The 23836-nt window shown below is 42.8% G+C and overlaps 1 protein-coding gene across 1 annotated transcript in view; it reads right to left on the bottom strand.

Annotated features, from left to right (window-relative positions):
* Positions 1-1653: 1653 nt before the first annotated feature.
* Positions 1654-23836, bottom strand: part of GALNT18 (polypeptide N-acetylgalactosaminyltransferase 18) — a 115581-nt gene continuing 93398 nt past the window's right edge. The window contains exons 9-10 of the mRNA XM_015615851.2: positions 18123-18287; positions 1654-2127 (exon numbers count right to left, since the gene is read on the bottom strand). Of these exons, the coding sequence (XP_015471337.2) occupies positions 1981-2127; positions 18123-18287 (312 nt within the window). The 3' untranslated portion in view covers positions 1654-1980. The remainder of the gene's footprint in view (positions 2128-18122; positions 18288-23836) is intronic.

Below are 23836 nucleotides of genomic sequence, written 5' to 3'. Positions count from 1 at the left end.
CCTGGCTGAGTGGAAGGTGTCCCTGATGATGGCAGGGGGTGGTTCTAGAGCTCTTTAAGGCCTCTTCCAACCCAAACCATCCTGAGATTCTGTGGTTTGGCACTGCAGGGGGTTCATTTCAGTGGGGTGTGGTTTATTGTTGCTTTTTTTCCCACTTGGCAGCAGGCAGCAGCAGGAGTAACTCCAATCTTCTCTGGGCACATTCTAGACACAGGATACTCATTTTGGTATCAAACACCAGTTCTGAGCAGTTCTGGGCTCAGCCCCTTTCTTTCAAGTGTTTGCCAGGTATTTCCCTCTAGTGCTCATAAATAAAAACATCCCCAGACCAGAAAGTGAGGTCTTTCACTCAGCAGCAAGGCTGGAGAAATCAAGAGGAGACTGATTTGATCCACAGCATTTGTTTTTTCCTTCTGGCTGCATCTCCACGCTCCAAAGCCTCGGTATCTTTGCTGGCAGCAAGCTCAGTTTGTCTCCTGCTTCTCCCCATGTCTTCTGTGCTTTTTCTGTCTGAACATTCATCTGGAATGGCTGGATTAAGGACTGTTCAAAATGACTCTGCATTCTAATTTTAATGTGAATTTTTTCTCAACGAGGGCTGAGGGGCCTCCAAAGGCTGTCAAAGGCCAGGTGTTCAGCCCACCTCCCCCTCACATCACTTTTCTCCTGTTGCTGGCTCAGGGTTTTCCTCTTTGACAAGCAGATGTACGTATACAGCAGAAATTAGAACACCTAAATGAATTAAATGTGCCCCAAGGCTTATTGAACAGCCCAGGAAGCAATGCTGGAGCTGATCCTGCATGTGAAGGCAGTCTGTAGAACACAGTCTGGCACAGAACCAGCTCCAAACCAGCTTAGGACTCTTGCTTAAGGTAGCAAACAGAATAAAAAGAACAAACAGAGTAATAAAAGAGCAGGAATTTACATACAAATAAAAGCAGCTGGAAATAGATTCTAGTAATCCCAGTGTTCTGGTTTACCTCATCACATTTTCTCTCCTCACCAGTCCTAGCAGAGATGAAATGATATGGAATTGCATTCGAATCTCCTTCAAGGCAGGGGGAAAGGCAGAGTGAGTTCATACCTTTATACCTTCTTCTCTTGGCTGGAGCTGTTCTTAGCCAAGCCTGTGGTACCCAGGGAACAAGTGCATTTAACAAACAGAGCTGTAACAACAATGAAGAATTGGGAGGAAAGTTCAGTCACTGAAAGGGAGGCCAACCCACTGCAAAATGTCAGGGTTTATATTTTATTTTTCTTCCAGCAGCTGCTCCTTTTCTTTTTGCTTTTCCCCCCTTCTTTTCAACAAATTCTCTTCCCTGCCTCCCTTGAGCCCTGGGGTTCTCTCTGGGATTTTATTAAGTGGTACTGGAGAGGAAAAATACCCGGGGGCTTATTGTACAGCTCCACACACCACACTTCCCCTGTATCCACACAGCGGTAGCTGCAGTGGCCTGGACACATCTCTGGAGAGGGAGGATGGAGAAAACCCTCCCTTGTGCAGCTCCTGGGGTGCAGGTGCAACTTTCTATCCCAGTCTGGAGAATTCTGATGCTCTGCAGCAACAGGCTGAGATCAGGCCTGGGTTAATGAAAGCAGTGAAACCAGCACTTAAATTCCAAATGGATTTCCACAGAGACAGCGAGACCGTGATGGTGTTTGGACTTTTTTATTCAATAAAAGTTTGAGTTATAAATATTCTCCATTTGCTTCCTATTTACAGTTGTAAAATATTTCAGGATAGCCTACCCGTCACCTGTCATTCAGCATCTCTATAAATGTCATGAAAACATCATTGTGAAATAAAAACATCTCATTTCCAGCCCACAAACCCTGTTTCCACACACTCACAAAATCAAATCGAGACAAAAAAGGGGAGAGAAGGAGCTGGGGGCTGGGGAGAGGGAGGAATACAGCACAGCAGGCACAACCAGTACTTGCTACACAGTAGCAAAAGAAACAGGTAGAGAATTTAGTCTGCTATGATGCCAAGCTTCTCAGGACGTTTGTTATGGACCAGCGCTGCCCCGTGCACTTCTGAAGGACCAGCTGAAACCCAAACTCGGTCTCATTGTTTTCCTGCAGCTCCAGGCAGCGCTTGGATTTTCGGTTCTGGATAGGGCCTCCCTGTGAGGATTGGGGGAAAACAAAGGAAAAGAAGGGTTTGTGTTGACCACTGATCTTGTTGCCTCACTGCCCTGGGGTAATGGAAGGGACAGAACATTCCAGGCCATCTGCTGTGAAAGACTTTCCAGTTAGGGACATGCTGGATTTGGGATGAAGGCTCCTTTGTCACAGGCTGGTTTCATCTCTGATGCAGTTTGCAATAATCTCAATTGCCTGGTTTCAGTAAATGGGATTTCTGCAGCTGAGCTGTGTTTCTAGCCATGCATTTTAACTCTGAGCCAAAGCCTTCCTGTTTGCTTCAGTTCCCTGGTTCTGTGGCTCTGATGCACCTCTGAACACCAAATTAAAGCAAAAATATGCTGTATAAATGATAAAATGCAAAAAATGTTTATTCCTTGAATACTGAAATGCCTTTTATGATCTTTTGTTGCTAATCCTCAGAACTGACTCTGTTCAATTCCCAGCTTAATGGTGCCTTATTAAAGCCCTGATTTCACTTTTGAATTGCAGCAAGCTTTAAATCACTGCTATCACACAGATAACTACAGACCTCAATTACGATCCAATTCTCATACAGGTGACATAAATTACATTTGTCACCCTTTAAAGCTGTTTTTAGTTGGTTCTTTCCTCCTCTCTCCTGTCTAAGGAAGGCAACAGATAACTTGTACACATCAGTGTTTCCTCTGAGATACACAGAGTGAAGGAAGTGCAGAGTCTGGAAGTGGCTTTCCCTAAAGTATCTTGGGCTTGTGTGGAGAATTACTGGTTTAATCTGCAAGCTGAAGAATGGAGCTGGTGCAGATTAGTACACCTGAAGTATGGAAAGAGCAAAAGCATTTAAATTGCTTAAATGTACCATGGGGAAAAACATTTGCTATAAAAAACCCAAACCAACCACCCAGAACACCCCCCATCCCCTGGTCCTGCTCCAGTCTGTCATGCCCTGCAGGATACAGCCCCACCTGGGAGGGGTTTCTGCTCTGAGCACAGGGATATTGGCATAAAGCCCCAGAGAAAGGCTGTGTTTGAGAGCAGGCTCTTCCCTGACCAGGGCAGCACACCCAGCACAGCAGCCTGAGGCTCTCCTCTCCCTCCAGCAATGCTTATTAGCAAGAACCTTCTCCAAGATGTGCCTTCTAAAATGGTGTTTTGGGGCTGGCTAATGAAGTACAGAACCAGGTTTGAAAGCTCCACGTGTAAAATACAGCTTTGGGTAAGAGGGACCATTTCCAGAATAATCCACAACAATTCCAAACATGTGGCTCCCATAAATGCTCCTGGTAGTTCTGTGTGCAGCCTCGATACAATTTCCACTGGTTGCTTTACTAGACAGACATTTACAAGCATTTTAATACACCTCCATAATGAAATGCTGAGTGAACTGTATTTTCCCACTGCTGTATAACTGTTATTGACATTTGTATTAATAACAGGAGTGAAACTTGGCTGTCTGGTGGGAGCATAAACTCCAAATTATCCAGAGGCAGTAACACTGCATGGCATACAAGAAATTTGAAGAAGCTAGGATGAAAATTTTGTTACAACTTTATTATATGCCACTTTTTCTCTTTTCCTAGACACTCACCCTACATCCACCCCCCACTACTCTCATTCCCCACTCCCTCAGTTACTTTGGCCTTCTAGAGATCATCGTAGTCAGGCTGATTTATTTTTTCCCCTGCAAGTTAATTTAATGAGCTCTGAACTAGGTTATATTAAAACTCTGAGGCAATGGATATTTTCTCATTGTGAAGGAACAGATATCTTGTTTTCTTCTAGAACAACATGATCTTTCTATTCCTGATGGAAGCTGTGGAGTGTGGTTTTCACTGCAGGGACTCAGGGTCAGCTCTCTTGGCTTGAACTGGGAATTGGGAATTACACCTTACAAGTGTTTCTGCCTAAATCCTAAATCGAGATTAACTGCCTTGTGTTTTCTGTGTGGGAATTCCAAGCACAAGAGGTGCTGGAGGTGCTTGTGTTGCTGTTAGTTGTGTAAATTAGTTTTGTGTCTTTCCTTCATTGCCTCTCATCCGACTTTTGGTGTTTGAGGCACTCTCAGCTCAGCTCAGGATCTGAAAGCTGACACTGCAAGCTGGGGAAAGCTGTCCCATGTTGTCTTGTTGGAAAACTAGCTTGGCTGGTCATTACTTGCCTGATTTCTGGACTTGGGTTATGACTTTGCATGGTACTCTTAGGCTTCTCCTGTCCCTTCTAACTGGCATCAGGAGATGGACAGAATTCCCTCTCCATTTTTTGTGAAGCATGGCACTTGGAACTCTGTCAGGCACAGCATCAAGACTGAAAGACTGCAACGAGGAGCTGGAATTTTCCTGCTGAATTCCCATTTGTTTCAGTGGTCAAGGGTTTCTTTCACTTGAATGGGCCCAAAAGCTGTGTGGATCTGGGGGTAAAGGAGGGAGGATATTCACAGTGGAGACAGCATTTTTCCTTTTTTCTATGTTGTAGAGCAGACCTGGGTGTTACAAGTAAATGTATTCATGAGAAACACTTCAATAGGCAGCTACACAAACAAAGTGTAAACCACTCCTAAGGAAAAACAAAACAAGCAAGCAGAAAGAGCCCCTTCACACTCCTTCCCTCTTTCTGATGTGCCCTCATGCCAAATCTGGCTTCTATTTAACAGAAACAAGAGCAGTGGGAGATAAAAAGCCAAGGAAGCTGATTTTGATGTGTGGGAAATGCTCTGCATTGGCTACTGAAAGCCTGCAGAGAGCACTGGAGCTGCTGTGTGGAATATAAAAGAGACACCAAAGTTAAGTAGTGGCTGATACGTGTGAATTGAGTGTGTAGAGAGCAGATGCTTCTAGTAAGATGTGCTTTTATTAACCACAGAAGGAATGGTGGAGGCTCCAACCCTGCTGGGAGTTGAGCTGTTGCAGGAGATGTGAGGCTTGTGCAGAGGCACAGCTTCAGCCCTCAGAGAGGATGCAGTGTACATGGCTTCAGATGCTTCCAGCAGGCACAGAAATGAAAAACTGCTCTGAAGTACAGGGAGGAAGGTTTGTATGCCATTTACTCAACATCTCCTGTTATTTCTCTACTTCACTGTGTTTGTTTCCAGCCCTCCCTAGGCCCAGTCCAAGCCTGGGCACTGGTGCTGTCCTGCCAGCTCTGGGCTGAGCTAACACAGCCTGCAGGGCTGAGCTGTGGAGGAGTAAACTGACACATAAATACTCACACACTGAGTAACTGCAGAGAAAGAACTGAGCAGGCAGGACTGAGGCATCAAAAGCTAACACTGCATTTTGCTCCTCCAACTGGCCTGGCCTTCAAATGACAGCATTTCTGAATGGTTTCTGAATGGTTTCTGCAGTCTGTCATCATCATTAGCATCTGGAACCCTAAAGCCAACTGCAGGCAAAGGTGTCCTTTAAGTTAATTACTTGTATAAAACTCTCATAATGGGGTTTACTGCATGCTTGGAAAAATGGTTTCTTGTGTTACCAGACTTGAGGCAAGTTGCCCATTCCTTTCCCCATTCCAGGCAGGATCTCTACTTTCCAATTTAAAGGCAAAAATTGATAGCCTAGGGTAATGTCTTTAATCATGAGACATTAAACATAATTCTGTAGGCTGAAAGAAGTTTCAAGAGGAATTCTGTGCAATTGAACAGAATTAGGATTAAGACCACTGATGATGAGAGGCAGCTCAATGGCAGCACAAGTCTCAAGAGGATAAATAAGCATCCAGGTCAATTGGTCTATAAAAGTTAGACTGAATGTGTCAGCACTGAGAGGTTTGAGTGAAAACCACATGGTTTTTGCAAAGCAAATGGAAGCAATTCCTGTGAGAAGCCCAGATGTTCTCAGCTCTCTGCTGGTACTCAGACACACAGAAAAGTGATTGAGTGCTTTGTAAGTGCCCTTTTAATGCTGTCACTGTCTCAAATCAGCACACAGAGGGTGCAAGGCTTTTCACTTCCTTCAGCTATTGCACATCCTGCATTTCTGCTGGCTCTGAGAGGTTTCCTTCCCAGCCTTTCACCAAAGCAGAACTGACAGGGAACATGGCACTCAAGAACACAGCAAAGCCTTGCACTCCAAGCTGTGCCAAGCAGCTTCTGCTGAGCTGTTCCATGGGATCTGTTTTGGTTTTCTGGGAGTGGTGGATGCACAATTACCAAACCTGGTCACCTGGAAAGACCTGACCTGGTGTAGAGACGAGGGGTGTTAAAGGAGCACTGGAGACTGCCAGCATTACTGCAAATCTGACTGATGGCTGTTGCTAAGGAGTTACTCCAAAGTGAACACTTTTCCTCTCACACTTTAAACCTGCTGTTCACTCATCACATTACAGCTCATGTCAGAGAAAAAACACGCTCGCTCTTGCTTGCCTAAACATGGCTATTGCAGCAAAAGGTCTCAGAAGGTTAATAAGTATATCCAGTCTCCTATCACAGCCTCTGTATAGATTGCTGCATTCTCTAGTCTATTAATTTTCTATTTGGACCTCAATCAGTGACCTCAAATATTTACATGTTCGCTCTGCCTTTGAGGCAGAAACTCCAATCTTTGCTGTTGCTTTGGTGCATTTGAATCAAAGAATTCTGGTGAGGTGTATGAGACAATCTCCAAACACAACACCTGATCTCCTCGTGCATTTCCCCAGGGTAAATTTCCAGTGACTGCCAAATTTAATCCTAAAAACATTTACACAAATTATACAAGGCATTTTTTTTCCTCTGTGGGATTCTCTTCTGTATGGGTGTTGAAGCAATGAGAAAAAGTTCACAAGAAGAAGGGAATCATTCATCCCATTCAGTAATTAATGCATTTTCAGTATTGCTCACTTCTTAGAAATATTGGGTAATGTTACTCAGTTTAAATTTTCTGGTTTTAGCTGTATAAAGGATATAGATATCTGTAATATAAAGGTAAGTGATGAACTCCCTCTTGAATCCAAAGGAGTATGACAAATTTTCCAGCTTTGTCTAACAGGTGTGCTAAGTAGAGCAGGCTCTATAACATAACTTTTGCTGTTCAAATCTTTAATCAATTAATTTGAACTATTTTAGCTGAAGTATTTCTCACTGCAGTTTATTGTTAGCTGCTCTTACTTGGACATGCTTCCTAATATATCTGAGTACTGTGAAAATAAGGTGCATTTAACTGCTGTTATGAAGTATTATATATACAGCAGGTTTGTATATTTAAAATATACTGCTATCTGTTTAGATATTTAGATCTTTCTTTACAGGGTAGAAAAACAAATGAGGATTCTTACAAGACACACTTAAAATGTGAATTTGTTTTTCCAATACAAAACAAAACTAATTGCTATGTAAAATGTAAACTTAAGTGGTGTTATAATAGGGATCAGCCAAACCATTTCTTAAGGAAAAAGGAATTTTTTCCTTCCTCCTGCACTTGAGTTCTGCTGTCAGGCAGCCACCCAAACTCCTCCAAGCCAGCCACCATCCACTCGCTGGTACCCAGTGTGTAAATACTGTGAAACATCCTCTGACAGTGAGCTACACCACTTCAATGTCCACATCACTGTTTTGTCTCATTCCTCTGAGTGTTCAGGTTTTACATGATCATAAATGCTCGATTTTCATAATGCTGCACCAAATTTTTAATCCTGGAGCTGTGACAAATCAAATGAAGCAGCCTCATCTCTCTGTCAAGAGCAGGTTTTAGTAACTGGAGGTCTGTGCAGGCATTTTCTGTTCTCTTTACTCTAGACTGGATGGCCTCATTTGCCAGCTCTCTCCAGGATGCAGAAATACATGATACTGTTAATTAAGGTATTAAAATAAAAGCAATTAAACCTGGTACAAGGAAATGCAGTTTCATACAGAGAATGTAACTGGAATAGAAAAGAAATTACAGAGATAAAACAAATTACAGAGAAACAGCAAAAAATCAGAAATGGAACATGTGGATTTATATCTATCACTAACATTGCTCCACATATATAAAAATATTTATCACAGATTTATAGCAGGTTGCACTCCTGTTAATAGCAAGATTAAGAAAATAATAACTTGAAAGTAATTACATTCAAGCCTTCAGTGAAATACCAGGAAGATCTTTAGGGTATGATAGCTGGAATTGTGTTTACTACAGAAAATTGGGATAAAATTAAGGAAATGGAAGTTTTGGAGTGGAATTCATTAGCCAGACGAAGGTATTTTTCAGGAAGTAAACATGAATTATTACTGTACAAACAGTGGCCAGGAAATCTTCCTGACATGTTAGAAAAACATCTGCAAAAGCAAGTATTGTAGGTTTATGATGTGATTCTTGGAATTAATTATTGAACACTGTCTCAGGGTGGGTGGCTGGCTGTGGCAGAGTGGAAAGCAGATTGAAAAGGGAATCCTTTATCCACATTTAATCCAATAGCCCTGATAATTATGGCTAAATGCAGAATTTACAGCTGAACACATGGTTTGATTTTTATTTTTAAAATGTATCTGGTTTATAATAAATCCAGATGATGATGATGATGTGGTATTTTGATCTTCTGAGAGCCAGGCTTGCCTAGCAAGTCCTCTGTGGAAAAGGAAAACCTGGCTTGGTGCTGAGCAGCTGTGCTTGGTTTCTGTGAGCACAGCTCTCCTGAGAAAGCAGTAACAGGACAGGTCAAAAATGGCCTTTTTGGGAGCTTAAAGGAACAAGAGAGTCTTGCTGGTGGGATGATTCACAGACTGGGATTTCAGGTTTTATTTCAGATTTTTATTTCACTGAAGGGGATGAAGCTCACACCTGTGTGTTCCCCTGCCCTGCCCTCAGATCAGTTCCCGTGCAGGAGCCACAGCTGGGGCTCAGCTCCAAACTGCAGCTCAAACTCTGCTTGTGAATGATTGTCAGCTCACAGCAACAACTGCAGCTCCTGCAATTCACCCTCCCTCAGCAGAAGAGCCTGCTACAGGTCAATCCAGTGTTTTAAACACCTCTGGAGTCTTGTGGAGATGACCTACAGAAAATGTGCAAAGTTAATGCTCTGTCCAGTGTTTTCTGCAGGGTCATTTTTTAAAACCCAGGATTTTTTACAATCTTCATTGATTGTGCCATGCAACAGCTGCCTGTCTAGTGAAACAGTATCTTGATACAAGCAAGAAAAAGATAGGAGTACTGGAGATATTTGCTGTATTTGCATATTTTAATAATGCTTCTTGTGAAAAGCTCAGAAAAGTTACCTTTTCCTCTTTTATTCTGACATTATGTATAAATGATTCCTGCAAACAACTCAGGCTTGATTCATCTCTGTGAACTAGGCTTGCTTCAAGATGTTTAAAGGGTAAGACAGAGAAAGGCAACAAAGACATTCTTGAAGTGTGATGGAATATTGAGATGCTGGGGAATTACAAAATTAGTAACATAAACTAAAAACAGGACTTTGCTTAGTAGGGGAATGAAAATTAGTGGGATCTGCCTTTAGTGTTCAGAAGCACCAACACCTGTGAATAGCAGTGAGGAACTGGTAAATAAAGTTTCTAAGGAAAAAAGGAGTGTTAGATTAAAACTTTGCTACAACTCTTGTGATTTCTGGGAGTATTGGAAACCTGCTGAATTCATTGTCTCAGACATCAGTGTTCACTGACTGACTCGATGTTTTTGGTGGGCTGAGTTAATTTTAAGAGTTATTAATGATAAAAGTATTTTATGATAACTTTTTTTAGGCATGCTGAGGTGATCATTGAGGTGAATGAAGCCTCAATCTTCTCCAAGAGAGCACATGAGGAGTCAAGAAGGGAATCCTCCTCCTGGCTCACAGCAGAGCACATTTCTGTGGAACAGCAAGCACTGACCATTGCCTGGGGCAGCCTTCTGGACAAGGTAATTAATCTAGTTAATTAATTTTGTGATCTGTGATGCAGTAAATTGTACCCCTAGGTTTTGCCTTCCTGTTTCAAGTAATATCATTGTGGTGTACACAATTCCAGAAGGGTTTTGGTGGTAAAAGACCTTTTAGCTCATTGTGTTCAGCCATCAATTCAGCACTGTCAGCTCCACAACCAAACCAAACCAAACCACGTCCCTAGGTGCCACTGCTATGTCTTTTAAATGTCTCCAGGAATGGGGACTCCACCACCTCCCAAGCCCTGTTCCCCTGCTTGACAACCTTCCAGTGAAGGAATATCTCCTGACACACAATCTAAACCTCCCCTGGCACAACTCCCTCATCCTGGGAAAAGAGATCAACACCCCCTGGCTACAGCCTCCTTTCACAGAGAGCCCCCAGGAGCCTCCTTTTCTCCAGGCTCAACACCCCCATCATCCTCAGCCTGCTGCTCCAGCCCAGCTCTGCACACATCCCAGCACTCAATGTCTTGCTGACAGTCCAAAACCTGGACAATTCCTACCATGACATTCAGGAAATGCACATCTTGCAGCTGTAGCTCATGCCCAGGAGCCCCTCCCTGCCTTGTTCCTCCTCTCTTTCTCTCCCTGTGGATGAAAACATCGCTCTGAGGTGAAGAACTTCACCCTGCAGTTCACCAGCCTTGGCACAGCTTATACCCACTTTCTCTTCTTCAGCCACATAAACGAGAATCTCCTTTTGGCACAATTAGGAAACCTAAACTTTCTGTGTTTTTTTCAGGCATGTTAACAGATTTCCAAAGGGTTATGGGGTTTAGATGAGATTATTTGTGAGAAAATCCTCCCTTGGAAAACAAAAATACTGAATGACGATTTTATTTCTTTTGTGTGTGTGTTGTATTTAATTAATCTAAGTTTCCTAATCTGAATGCTCCATAAGAAGGAGGCTTAATGCATTTTAACCCAGAAACTGAACTACTTGCATTATCATTATTATGCTTATGATTAAACCTGTCTCTAGAGCCTAAGAAATAAATTGAGTGCCAAGTGAAGAAAGTTAGGAAATGAATTTGCACCACTATTTCAACTGATCTGAATATTCTAACATGGGAATTTAGGCTGGGCTCTTTGGGACTCTGATCATAGTTCTAGTTATTGAAAATGGCTTTTTCCTCACTACCCACACAAATGTGATTAGAACTGATATTGGGAAAGGAATGTCCTTTCTTCTGCAGCACAAACCTTGTGCAGTTTACTCAGACAGTAATGAAAATAATCTATTTTTTTTGGTCTGATGTAGTGAGTGTCACCACTCTTGGGTTCAGGACACCAGGCTTGATGGCCTGATCATTTCACTGAGTAACAAATACTTTTCTTGTCAATTTTTTCATCCTGATTTATTTGACTTCCAAGGGAACATTTTTCTCTTCTCCTTATCTCAGTCTGCAGGTGATTATTTGGTAGCCAAATCTTGCTTACATACATACTGCTTTTGTCTCCATTGGGATTAAAGATGCAACTTTTACTGACTTGATAGGGACAGAGCTTTGTTTTCAGCTGGGAATTCAGAAATAATAACAGCAAGAGTGCCTCCATCTGTCCCACAGGTGGGGAACACAGAACCCAAAGGGGCTGGGGCAGGAAAGGAGAGGCCAAAGCAGAGCTCAGATCTGGAGCTGGCCCTTCCCTTGGTGAGTTCTGCTCCTCACTGGGGCTGCTGGGATGTGCTGGCACAGCTGATGTGACAGGGACAGGGACAGGGCCAGGGCCCTGCTGGATCAGCACTGCTGGATCAGCCTGGCTGGGCACCTGAAATCAGGGACAATCATCTGCAACCCCAACCAGACATTTCTCTGTAAATAAAACATGCAAACAGGCTAAAGGAAGGCAAAACATGGCTGTGTGTTAACTTTCTTCTGAATTAATTCAGCACAAGTGTCTTTGAGCTTAAATGTAGTTCTCAGGAGAGTAAATAGTGCATAATGTGATATGCTAGAAAAGATTTGAAATGCACCCACTAAGAGCTCATTTTACTACTGTTTTTCACACAAACTTTCTAGCTGGCAAGTTCTACACCAATTTGCAAAGATTAAAACTTGCTACTAGAAAATTACTCCAAATAGAAAACTAAACTGATACAATGAAATGTTGGTTACCACTAGTTACTGCAATAATTAACAAGTAAATTTAACCTCAGATAGCAATAATTGCCAAGCAAATCTAGCATCAGTTGTTAAAACACAATATTGTGTAGTAATATTTCTATTCCATATTTTTTGTGCATGTTTTTTGCATATACATTTTCATACTTCAGTTGCAGTCAAGTATTCAAGATGGAGAAAGCATGTATGCAGATTTTTGTACTTAATTCCATTCTGCTTAAATGGTACTAGAATGTTTATAGGCTTATAGTAAGATGTAGTTCTTGGTGAATAAAAAAATATTTTATTGCATCTTTTTAAAAATTAATATTGTCATATTAAAATGACAAGAATATTAAATTACACGTGTCTTAGAGACAAATTTACCAGAAGAAAATGAAAATTGAAACATGAAGTGTTGTTTTCTCATGTCTGAGCAGAACAATGGTTCAGCATCCTCGTTCTCCAGCTCTAACACCTTGTGCAGTCATCCACTTAGTTCAAATATTAATACAGGCAAGCTGGGGTAATATTTGAACAAAAAATGGGCAAAGAATACCTAAATGTAGAAATGCTGCTGCTGAACTGGAGCCCTACACCAGCACTGAGCCCTGGGGTTTGTGAAGTGCTCCTTCATGTCTGAGGTTCAAACCCACACTTGGCAACACTGCTCACTTATCAATCAATTGCCTCACTAAAGTACAGGGCTTAACCAGCTCTATTGGTTCATTTCATTGAGGAATTAGGTTTTGTTTCTCTTTATATTTCTCCTGCAGGATCAAAGTCTGTGTCTCTTTGCACAGGATGTCCATCCCTTTCTGTCCTGAGCTCCAGACAAACAATGACAGTGGCACAGCAGTACAGCCTGTCTGCAGCTCCAGAGACATGCTGAGAGTATCTGCTCCCTTTGTGCTCAGGAATGCACACAAACCCAAACTCCTGCTACATCAGTGATGCTGCTGTGCCAGCCTGTGGCTCTCAGCATGGAAGAATGGGGTGAGTTGGACACACTCAGCTCTGCTGAGACCAATCCCCCTTGCAGGCTGATGTCCTGGCTGTGGGGTGAGAGCAGCAGGGGACATCAGTGTTAGGGAGCTGGATAATGGTGCTGGGCTCTGCTTCTGCACTCTGTGTGCCCAGCAAGGGGCATCTGAGCCTGGTACAGAGATTCTCCTCCTGCTTCCCAGCCCCCTGTTTCATCCTGGCACTCAGCTGCATTCCCCTGCTGCCCTGGGATGTGGTGGTGGGTCACAGCCTCTATTTTCATTAGATAAAGGTGGGTAAGGGCCACTGAAAGGCCAAAGCCTCCAGGAGGAACAAGATGTAAATTCAGTAATTTTAAAGTCTATTCCTTCTTTATACAGCTAAACAGAAGATCTCCTTATCTATTACCTAATAGCAAAATAAGATATAAATCATATTTATGTGAGGAACACCTGTAACAACTCAGTAATTAATGTTTGTCTGCCTTCCCTTTTCCTTCCCAAGAATTCCTACCATGATATTCAGGAAATACATATTGAAACTACAGCTGCAAACAACCAATTTTATTTACATTTTCTGGCCATAGCACAAACCACTCTCTCCAAACGCTCATGAAGGGGAATCCATCCTGTGCAAACCTTCAGCAGTGACTCGAATCACAGCTCTCCACACCATGCACAAGCAATGTTTTCAGAGACATGGGAACAGGACAGTGCTGAGAACAGCCCCTGCACATCTCCTCCCTCCCATCAAGGATGTGCTGTGTCCATCCCTACACCTGCAGATTCTTCCTACCTTTCTATGGCAACCACTGGAAGCCAAATTACTCAAATTAACTAAGTAAGAAACAGCTGTAGATGATTAATCCCAAGTTTTTAGCTCAGCCTGGTGTCCTTTCTTTTGCATCTTGTTACAGAGAGCTCTCCCCTGTTGCATTTCTCACAACAGCAGAAAGTGAGAATGTGGCTCATGTGGTTAGAATGGAATAGTCACATCCCTGTCCAGCAAAACAGAAACAGGAAGATAGTTCAAGATAAAGAGTAATTACAGAAAAACCTCCTCCTTTTGCCTTTGCTATGCCTCTGGAGGAGCCCTAAGGGGGTAAGGGAACTTTCTCAAGTGAACTGATCTGCTGCCACCCAGGTGAGGTACAGAGACTCTCGTAGGGCAGGGAACCGACCCTCCCTCAGCAATAAACCTGAGAAACTGGGGACTGAGAGGCTTCTTAAAATGTCCCAAATCTGGGCCAGGGGGATTTGCCCTCTGGAAAACCTGATTGCAGCACTGAGGCTGTACTGCTTCTCCAGAACAGCCACAAACCTGAAACATCAGAGAACTGGGCTGGCCACAAGCCCTTTCCACCAACAGCTGTCCCGAGGCCTCACCTGTCCAGGTGCTCTGTCCTTCCCTTCCCACAGCTCACAGCCCTTCCCTGCCACCCAGCAGAGCCTGCAGCACCATCACAGCATCCCCAGAGCCTCACTGAGCTCAGGGACAGGGGTAAATGCTGCTGAGCTGCTGCTCTGGGCCAGCTCTCACTGCCACAGCAGCTCCTGCCAGCAGCTCCTCACCAAAAGCAGCTCAGCCTGAGCTCTGGCTTTCCTCGTGTGAGTGATGCCTGAGCAGCCTCCTCGAGACCACACTGCAAACAGGATTGCACTGCAATTCTCACCATTTCACTACCATGTAGTTCTTGCCTCTGTCTCCTCTGCCCTGTCTAATTGCTGATCACTTGCTGGTTGTTTTTGCTCCAAACTCTAACTTTGTTCTGATGAAATGAGAGTGTGATGAGACAGACTGAACTAGCTGAGCTGTCAAACACCTAGAACACATTCCAGCACAGGAGGATTTCCAAAACAAACATTTCCCTAAGAGAAGGCTTGACAAACACCCTGAACAACAACATTCTCCAACACCACCCAGTTGATGGGAGTCTTTGCTGGGCTAATTTACATAATTTGACATAATTACTGTTATAAACACTTGAAGAAGCTTTAGAAGCATGAATGCCACCAAAGCCTACATTTTATGGGGTCTCATTGCACTTGGCAGCTGTACAGAACTGTGGAGCATGGAAATGTGCTCAGAGAGATCCTGATTATACAAACACATTCTGCAAGCTTGGAATGCTCAGTGCAGGTTTCTGTACAGGACAGAGATACCTGAGGCCACACAGGACACAAAGAAGTGGTGCCTCCCTGCCAGTTCCTGCCCATCAAACCACAGTTCTGCCCACAAGGTAGCAGTGGACACCTGGCTGCCTGGCCCCAGCTGCCTGCAAATGAAGAGAGCTAGGAAATTCAAAATTTTAAAACTAAAGTAAAAGATAAATTAAAATAAAACAAGAAATCAAGTTTGATATATATGCACAGGCATATGTATATGTGTAAACACACACTGCTGATCTAAAAGATGTGATTTAATGATTAATTAAATCATTCTTTAATAGATCTATAGGAGCAAGGAGTCCCCTGAGGATAACTCCATCTTCTACTTCTGTCATGTGGAATTCACTCATCATTACACAGTACGAGGGAAGCTCCTTCCTAAAATGTCCATTCCTAAAATGTTATCTGAAGGGTATTGTTTAAAAAAGCTGTACAGTTTTCTATCAATCAGATTGCTGTCCATGTCCCACCACAGACTCTCGTGGGGGCCTCTCAGATTACAGTGTTTCCTCTCTCAAACTGATTTAAAGTGTCTGTAAAGCAGAGAAAATACAGATTTTTGTGCTGATCAGGGAAATTTAATTCAATTTTACCCTACTTTGGTTTTTTATCCTGCTTTGGGTGGTCAGTCTGTTTCCTGTTCCCTTTCTGAGACAATTCTCCACTTGCACTGCAGTATTTTTCCTTACCTATACCACCAGGCATTCTCATGGAATGAAGAATCCAGGGAAGTTGAGGCACAGCTGCAGCCAGGGGAAAGTGCTACAAAAGGCACCTACATTTTTATTAATAGTTCACAAATTTCAAACTATATAAACATCAGGGCTTACACTCCTGATACTCACAGAAGTCCTGCTCACTGCACATATGGAAAAGAAATACCAGAGCTTTAACAAAGTAATAAAAAAGAGTTTTGAGAGAGAGAGAGCTTCCAGGACAGTTACACAAACACATCTTTTCAGCAGATTGATTGGGAGCACAAATGGAGTTCATCATCAGTTGATCCTGGCAAGCCTTGATGACATCAATGAACTTTCTCCCAACTCACAGAACCTGCCCAGGGCTGGCCACCAGGCAGAATGTTGAGCAATAATGACACTTTAATTGTATTAGGTATTAGCAAAGCCCTTTTTAACAGAAAACTTCTAGTTATTTCATTTGTCTCTTAATTTATCATGAAGAAACAACTAATTAGCTTTAACTTCTCTTGGGGAGAAGTTCCTCTGCAGAAGGAAGAGAGAGGCCATCAAGCTGAGTTTATTTATTAGCACTGCACCTTCACTGAGAGACTGTAGCTGGAATGTGCAATTGCAACAAACCTAATACCATTAAATCACATTTTTAAATAATTTAATAGCTAAATTATCAAGGCCTGCTGCTGCTGCCCCCCAGCCCCCAAAAAATACAATCTGATTTAATCAGTATCATGAAATAGCAGCAGTATCCTGCAGCAGAAACCATTTATTGTCACCAAAACTTTGGGATGGACAGTCCAATCACTGGATAGGTGGACCATGCTAAAACATTACTGAAATACTCTTCAATCTTAATTACACTTTTTAAAAATGATATAAAAAATCAAGTGCAGAGTTGGACACAGTGAGGCTCCCCTCATGAGAAGACTAGAGATAAAATCTGTGAGAAGATACAATTACAATTTTGCCCTTGAGGGGCCATTTTAGGGATTTCAGATCAGTTGCTTGAGAGTTACCTCTTAAAGACTTAAATTACTTTCAAGTATAAATACAAAACAAGCTAAGATTTTGCTTTACTGATTAATGTCCAGATGTTGTCTGCACCAAGATTGATACTAATTGTATTCATGAGGTTCTAAAGTATATGAATAAAGGCTGTTAAATTATTGAGTGGACAGAAAAGATACCTGCAAACCCACAGGGATGTTACAGAAAAATTAAATGCAGGGGAAAAAAAAAAGGCTTTGAATGGTGATCCTCAGCCTGTGGACTGGAATAGCCAGCTGGATTTGTTATCTCCAAACTGCAGAGGAGCAGCTGTGACACCAGGGAAACTCCCACAGCCACGACCCTTCCCCAGAAACCAATCCTGCACTTGTTTTAGAAAGTGATTTCATGTCAGTGATTCACCTGACGTGGCAGAGTTCCATGGTGCTAAACTTACCTTGGGAAAAACTCATCTTTCTTTGAAAAGCAGAGTTTGATTGTTTTATCTTCCAGCCCCTGGGAGCTGTTTTGTCCTCAGGGTAACCTGTATCCCCCTGTGGGAACACTGGGGTGTCCTGCTCACACCCTGCCCTTTCCTCCCAGCTGAACCAGAGCCATCTCCAGGAGTGTTACTGGCACAGCTTTTCCAGCCCCACAACTCCTTCTTTACTCTCCCTTATGTTTCTAAATCAGTTGGGAATGAGGACACCAGCCCTGGCCTTAGGGTTCAGCATTCTCACCACTGTGAAAGCTCCTCTCAGCCTTTCCTTGAGCCTCTTTCTGCCTCTCTCACACTCATAAAGCACCAGCTTTTTTAAGAAAAAACTGCAGAACTAGCTCATTATGAGGCTGCTATCACCAATGATCCACTACCTCCATTTCTGAGTTGCTATTTCAAAAAAACAAACAAAAATATTTATGTTCCTCCTTCCTGAATAGGTTACTTTGCATTTGACTCCACTGAAATAACCTTCTTTTTCCCCCCTAACAGCACTCTGCCTTAGAAACAAGCTATTCATGGTGAACTCAGAAAATATAATACAAGTTTTGTACCCTAAGTGAGGTGGCTGACTTTGGGATCAAACCTGACCACCAGTTTCCTGGCTCTGTGCAAAGAGAGGCAGGATAAATCTGGTTCTGTTCTGTCAGTGAACAGATGACTCACACCTCAACACAGAAACAGAGCTTTAAACCTTTCTGAAATGGCTGCTGGGGAAGAATTACCTGAGTAAATTGCCAGTAAAGCTTCATTCTCTTGGCTTTGGCATAATTGCATTCAATGAGCCTGGGCCTGCTGTTGACATCCACCAGGCATCTGTTGTCATCGTCGTCGATGGTGGGGCTCAGAACACCCAGGTGCAGCTGCTGACTGCTCGTGTAATAAACATTCTGCAACAGGAAGCACAAACAACATTTCTGGCCTAGACAGAAACAGAACTTTTACCCAAAGCTAATGGCAAAGATAAAAATGCTAAAGAGCAGTAGGCTGACCTCATAGTGGCTTTTAAATGATTTCCTTTCCTGCAGGAAGCAATACGACATTTTAGAAGTTGGTCCAAATTAACAATTAATTGCTTAAATGCTGGTTAAGTATTTAAGAGGAAATATGCAAATACAACTGATTATTAGCTCATCGTGTGCTCTTCTGTTTTCTGTGGTCACAGTGAGGGTTTTCAGAGAGGAAGATCCACCCCCTGGGATTGGCTGGAAGAGGTGATCAGCTCTGAGCAGAGTATTTCCTCTGAGGATAACACCTCACTGCAGAGGTAAAAACAGGGAACAGCAGCACAGCAGTTCAGAGCATCTCAATCATTTACAGAACAAAGATAAATGAAGGTTTCCTACAAACAAATGCTAAACCCCACACTTGAAGCAGCTGCTATATACAAAAAATAGTTATTAGCAACTGGTGTCAGGTACAGGCAGGAGAGAGAACAGCACGGCCACCCTTCAGGGAATTTGTTCTCATTCTCTCCTGTCAATGCCAATGCACAGACACGAGAGGGAAAGGGGACAGACACTGGCTGCTCTGTATTTCTAGCAAAGAAGAGCCCTCAGGGATTTCACCTGGGACCAAAGACATGAGTTTATTGTGTTACACAAATTCCTTCTCTCTGCCTGACTGCAAGGATCCGTGGGAGGTTTCTCTAGAAGGAAGAGGAAGGATGGAGGGGATAAATCCTCCTTCAGATTGACAGGTTACAGGTAAGCCCAAATGGTAACACACAAGTGAGGCAGGACTGCCTGTTTGCTAATCACAAATGGACTTTATTGTGCTAAAATCAGACTTTTCTTGGAAGGGCCATGGGAAAGGTGAAATGGAAACATCAGGCTGTAGGTGTGAGGACTTTGGGAACTCAGTGGTGGCAGAGGCACCAAATGAATGCCCCTGTCATTCACTGTAGCTATTCCATTCTTCTGTAACCAAAGAGAAACTGGAAATCATGCTGGGTGTATTTGGGAATCTTTTCAGTGCCCTGGTATTTTTTCACTGATGATGTTGTAAATTGTTTTATGTGTGAGCGTTCTCATTTGTGAAAACTGGTAAAAGAGGAGAGAAAGCAGAAAAAGCAGAACAAGCCAGGTCTGCCAAAAGATTTAGGAGCTGCATGAAATAAATAATAAATTATAAATTACTAAATATCAATCAATCAATCAATAAATGGAGTGCTGGAAACAGTCAATGCAGGGGTTGAATACAAACACAACAAATGGTGATGTTTTGGACAAGACCCTGTCCCCTCTTTACCTTCTGTAACACTGCCAGGGCAGATGTAACCTGACAGAACTGAGTTAAAATTAATTACCATTAATAGTTTAGAATAATCCAAGGTTTTCCCCCCTTAAGGAAGTTTCACTGTTTTCACCCCACAGAAAGGTGACAAGCCTGAGCTGGCTGGAGTGGAAGTTTTAGGAGGTTGAACACAGAAAGGTTGAAGAGTTCAGCTGTGCCCTCCAGGAGGAGAGCAGGGAATGAAAGGCAGGACATTTCCAGAATGGATGGCTCTGACTGAAGGAAGGGTTGAAGTGTAAGAACTGTGGGCACACCAACAGGATCACACTGCATCCACACCTCTGGTTATCAACATTCCTGCAGACAGAACTGATGCCTCAAAACAACAATAAACATTTAGAATGCACTTCCTAGACAGGCCAAGAGCAACTATTTTAGACATGCCCATGATCTATTTAGATATTTTTGGGGTTTTTTTTCAGAGAGACTGAGGTAGTGGCAGAGCAAAGGCTATAAGATCAAGATGATCTTAAAAGGGAATTGTTAGGACACACTGCAGATAAAATTTTGTTGCAGCTTGTTCACCTCTTACCTGAAACTACTACTAGAAAACATAAAGGGAAATTGTCAGTTATTGAAATTTTTAGCTAATAGGCAGGATATTTCGTTTCAGCACGTTGTCACAAAAAACACAACACAAGAAAATAAAGGGGGGTTGCATTTCTTTCCTTAATGACAATATCAGTCATGGAAACCCATGAGCAGGCTTGGCTCTGACTCTGAGAAGTGAAATCTGCAGCTCTGCACAAGGAAAGCAGCAGTGCCTGCAAACCCTGGGGGCTGAGCTGCTTTTATCAGCTCAGACACCTCAGCCTTGGGCAGCGTGGCCTGAAGGCTGCAGGGAATCATTTCATCCTCTGGACAGACAAACCAGCTCACACTGCAGCTCCAGCAATCATTTCATCCTCTGGACAGACAAACCAGCTCACACTGCAGCTCCAGCAATCATTTCATCCTCTGGACAGACAAACCAGCTCACACTGCAGCTCCAGCAATCATTTCTGTGCTGTCAGAGCAGCAGTGCTTCAGCCTGGGAAGAAGCAGAACCGTGGCTCTGGCTGGAGGAACCACTCAATTCTGCTTGTTGGCAAAACTCTACAGAAGCAGAACAATCAAATACAATTATGCCCAACAGATTTAATTAGCAGCTTGCTAATTAAGAGAGCCTACCTGCTAATATCACTTCATTTCTCATTGTGGGCCAGTTAAAAAAGAGGTGAGAAATCCTGAATTCTTGCCTAGTGTTGGGAAAGGCACCTTTCACTGGGTGAAAAACCAATTTACTGGTTTACTGGCATGTAAAACCAAGCTCAGACTAAACCAGGAGGTGGTAGGGGGCAGCCTGGCCTGCAAGGCTCTTTCAAGATGTCACTTTGCTTACCCAGTAATGGGGACAATATTTAACTCTTCTATATATCATTACAAACATTTTAGTCTCTTATAAAATAAATCAATTTCTTCACTTCAGAATTGAAAACATTGCACAACCTTGCAGTTTGACTGCTGTGTTTTCCTGCTGGAGGAATCACATCAAAAGCACACAGCCTCTCAAAGTTCAGTTTGAGCAGCAGGGCAGCCAACAGGGATGCACTGGTTTGTGTTGAACTTGGCCAGAAAACTTGGCTTCAAACCTACTGACAGTCCCTGGTTCCTGTCCCCCACCCTGAGAGTGAAACAGTCCCTGCACTGGAGGAACACAGTAATTACTGTTGGGATGAAGGGAGGAGATCCATGTGGTAAAAGAGAATTAACAATTGACACTACTGATTACTGTTCTAGTCTGAAACCTAAAGCCACTGCATATGAAACCATGGTAAGGCCTCCCTTTAAATAACTTCATATATTAAAAATACTTTAACTGCTTTCATACCAAATCTTCCTGCTTCTATTTCCTTACTTGCATTCTCCAAAATACTTTTTGAGATTTTAAATTTTTTTTTTTTTAATGGCTTCTAGTTTGGGATTTTTTTGTAAAAGGGTGGAGCACAAATTAGTTTTGTGTAGCAGGCTGTAGGAGATTACCTGAGCTACAATAACTGAATTACCCTCTCAAAATGCACATGTTGGCTATGCACATCTATGCCTTTTTATTGCACAAATTTTAAATTGACCTTCAGGTAAAGTATGGCCTTACAGATTAAAACCATGCTCATGCTTTAACACCCTGTCTCCCTATAACCACACAGCATGCACTTGTGATTTAAACAAGCTGTTGAACAGATAAGTGGTCACAGCAGTCCTTGAGGAGGATGCTTTTAACAAGCATCAACAAGCACACGAGCTGTTTTGCAGTCCACTTCACAAAATGGACAATTGAGGCACTTTTGCTTAAAACACCTGAAAAGATATGGGCAAAATGCATTTTACCAGCACATTTTTTCTACAATATTGCAAATGTCACCATCAACCAACACAACAGGACAGAAATTCTGCAGTAATTCAGGGCAGTGATTTGTTCAACATCCTCTCCAGTATTTCCCATTTGGAAGTCCAAATGACTGGACACTAAACATGGACTGTTGGGGTAACTGAAAATTTTACTCAGAATCTGGACTTTCCATTTCAGCCACAACAGCAAATGTTACAGCAGTGCTTGTTCAAGGGATTAGAGCTCAGACAAAAATGTATTTAGTTCCACTGAAGTCAGGACACTCTCTGTATGCTGATTTCCAGAGTTCATTCCAAGTTCCTCAGCAAAGCAAGCACACATTCTCATATCATCATCATCACACACTCCTGGAGGAGCTCTGCATTTCCACAGAAAGAACCCTGCTTGGATATTGGTACCCAAACACCAGGTAACAACAGCTCCCTTCATCTGTCACAAAATAAACCTCCCTACATTTCATTACCTTTCTGCTCTAGCCCACAGCATTTTACCATCTTGTTTTTTTCACCACAGCAGCACTGATGTACAACTGTGGCTCCTGGCAGGGAGAACTTCTGCTCAGGAAATCAGCTTGGACAAAAGGCACTTAGCTTCTCAAAAAGTGAATCTGCAAGGATTCAGCACTACCAGAGTGAGAACCTCTGTAAAAACCTGGGCAGGATTTGTGATCCATGAAATCCCAATGTGTGCCCTGAGCCCGTGGTGCTGGCACCTCTCCCTTTTCTAATACCTGCTGAGAAACTTGGCCTGCCAACACCCTCCTGCCTGTAAACTGGCACCTTTCAGCTGAAGGACCAACTGTTCTGCAGCTTTCTTGAATTTATTTTACTACAAGTGTCCCATCTAAAGCCATCACTTCATTTCTGTGCTCTCCACAATAATCTCTCTGTCTGTTCACACCCAAACAAGAAAACCGAGATTGGTATCACATAATTAAAATAACAAAATTGTTCCCCAGATCCTCATAGGAGGTGAAAGTGTGAGGTTTAGTCAAGGTATTTTTGTCAAACAATTAATCTTTTTCTTAATAAAAACCATTTACTGGTCCTGGATAAAGATATGGAAAGGATGAGAACATGAATGAGTGGTAGCTGAGAGCTGGATAGAATTCTCAGGAAATCATCACAATGACTAGAAACTATTAGAGAAAATGAGGTGTTTGAAAGTTCACCTGCATTTCAGGTGAACTAGTTTGCTCAGTGTTATTTTTTTCTATTTAATATTCTAAACAGTTTCTAAAAATTCACTTGACTCTCAAGCAAATGTGCAATATTGCAATGAAAAGAAAAGCTGTACTCAGCACTGCTACTCAGACCCATTCCAGAAATAAGGAGATGCAGCTTCACCCTTTGTCATTGGAGCAAGCCATTCCCTTGCTCACTTTTGGGGAATGCCAGGACTCTCCCTCTCTCCTGATGCAATCTCATGCAGCAAATCAGCAGGGAAGAGAAAACAGAGAGTTTGTGCTTGGAGTCACACTCTCCCCTAAATCTCAGGTGTGACATTCAGAACAAAGGGTCTTCTGACCCTTCTATTCCACCCCTCTCCTCTGAGACAAATTCTGCTTTCAGCTGTACTCTTGACATGTCACTGGCAGAGCTCTGTCACTGCCAGAGTGCATCCCCTGCTCAGCCAGAGCTCCCAAACCCTGCCCAGCTCACACACGGGACAGGGACAGGGAGAGGACAGGGACAGGGGACAGGACAGGGACAGGACAGGGACAGGACAGGGACAGGGCTGGGGACAGGACAGGGC

This window comes from Parus major, unplaced genomic scaffold, assembly GCF_001522545.3.
Source record: "Parus major isolate Abel unplaced genomic scaffold, Parus_major1.1 Scaffold283, whole genome shotgun sequence".
Taxonomy (NCBI): Eukaryota; Metazoa; Chordata; class Aves; order Passeriformes; family Paridae; genus Parus; species Parus major.
Note: the sequence above shows the minus strand (reverse complement) of the source record. Positions and strands in the feature narration are given on the sequence as shown.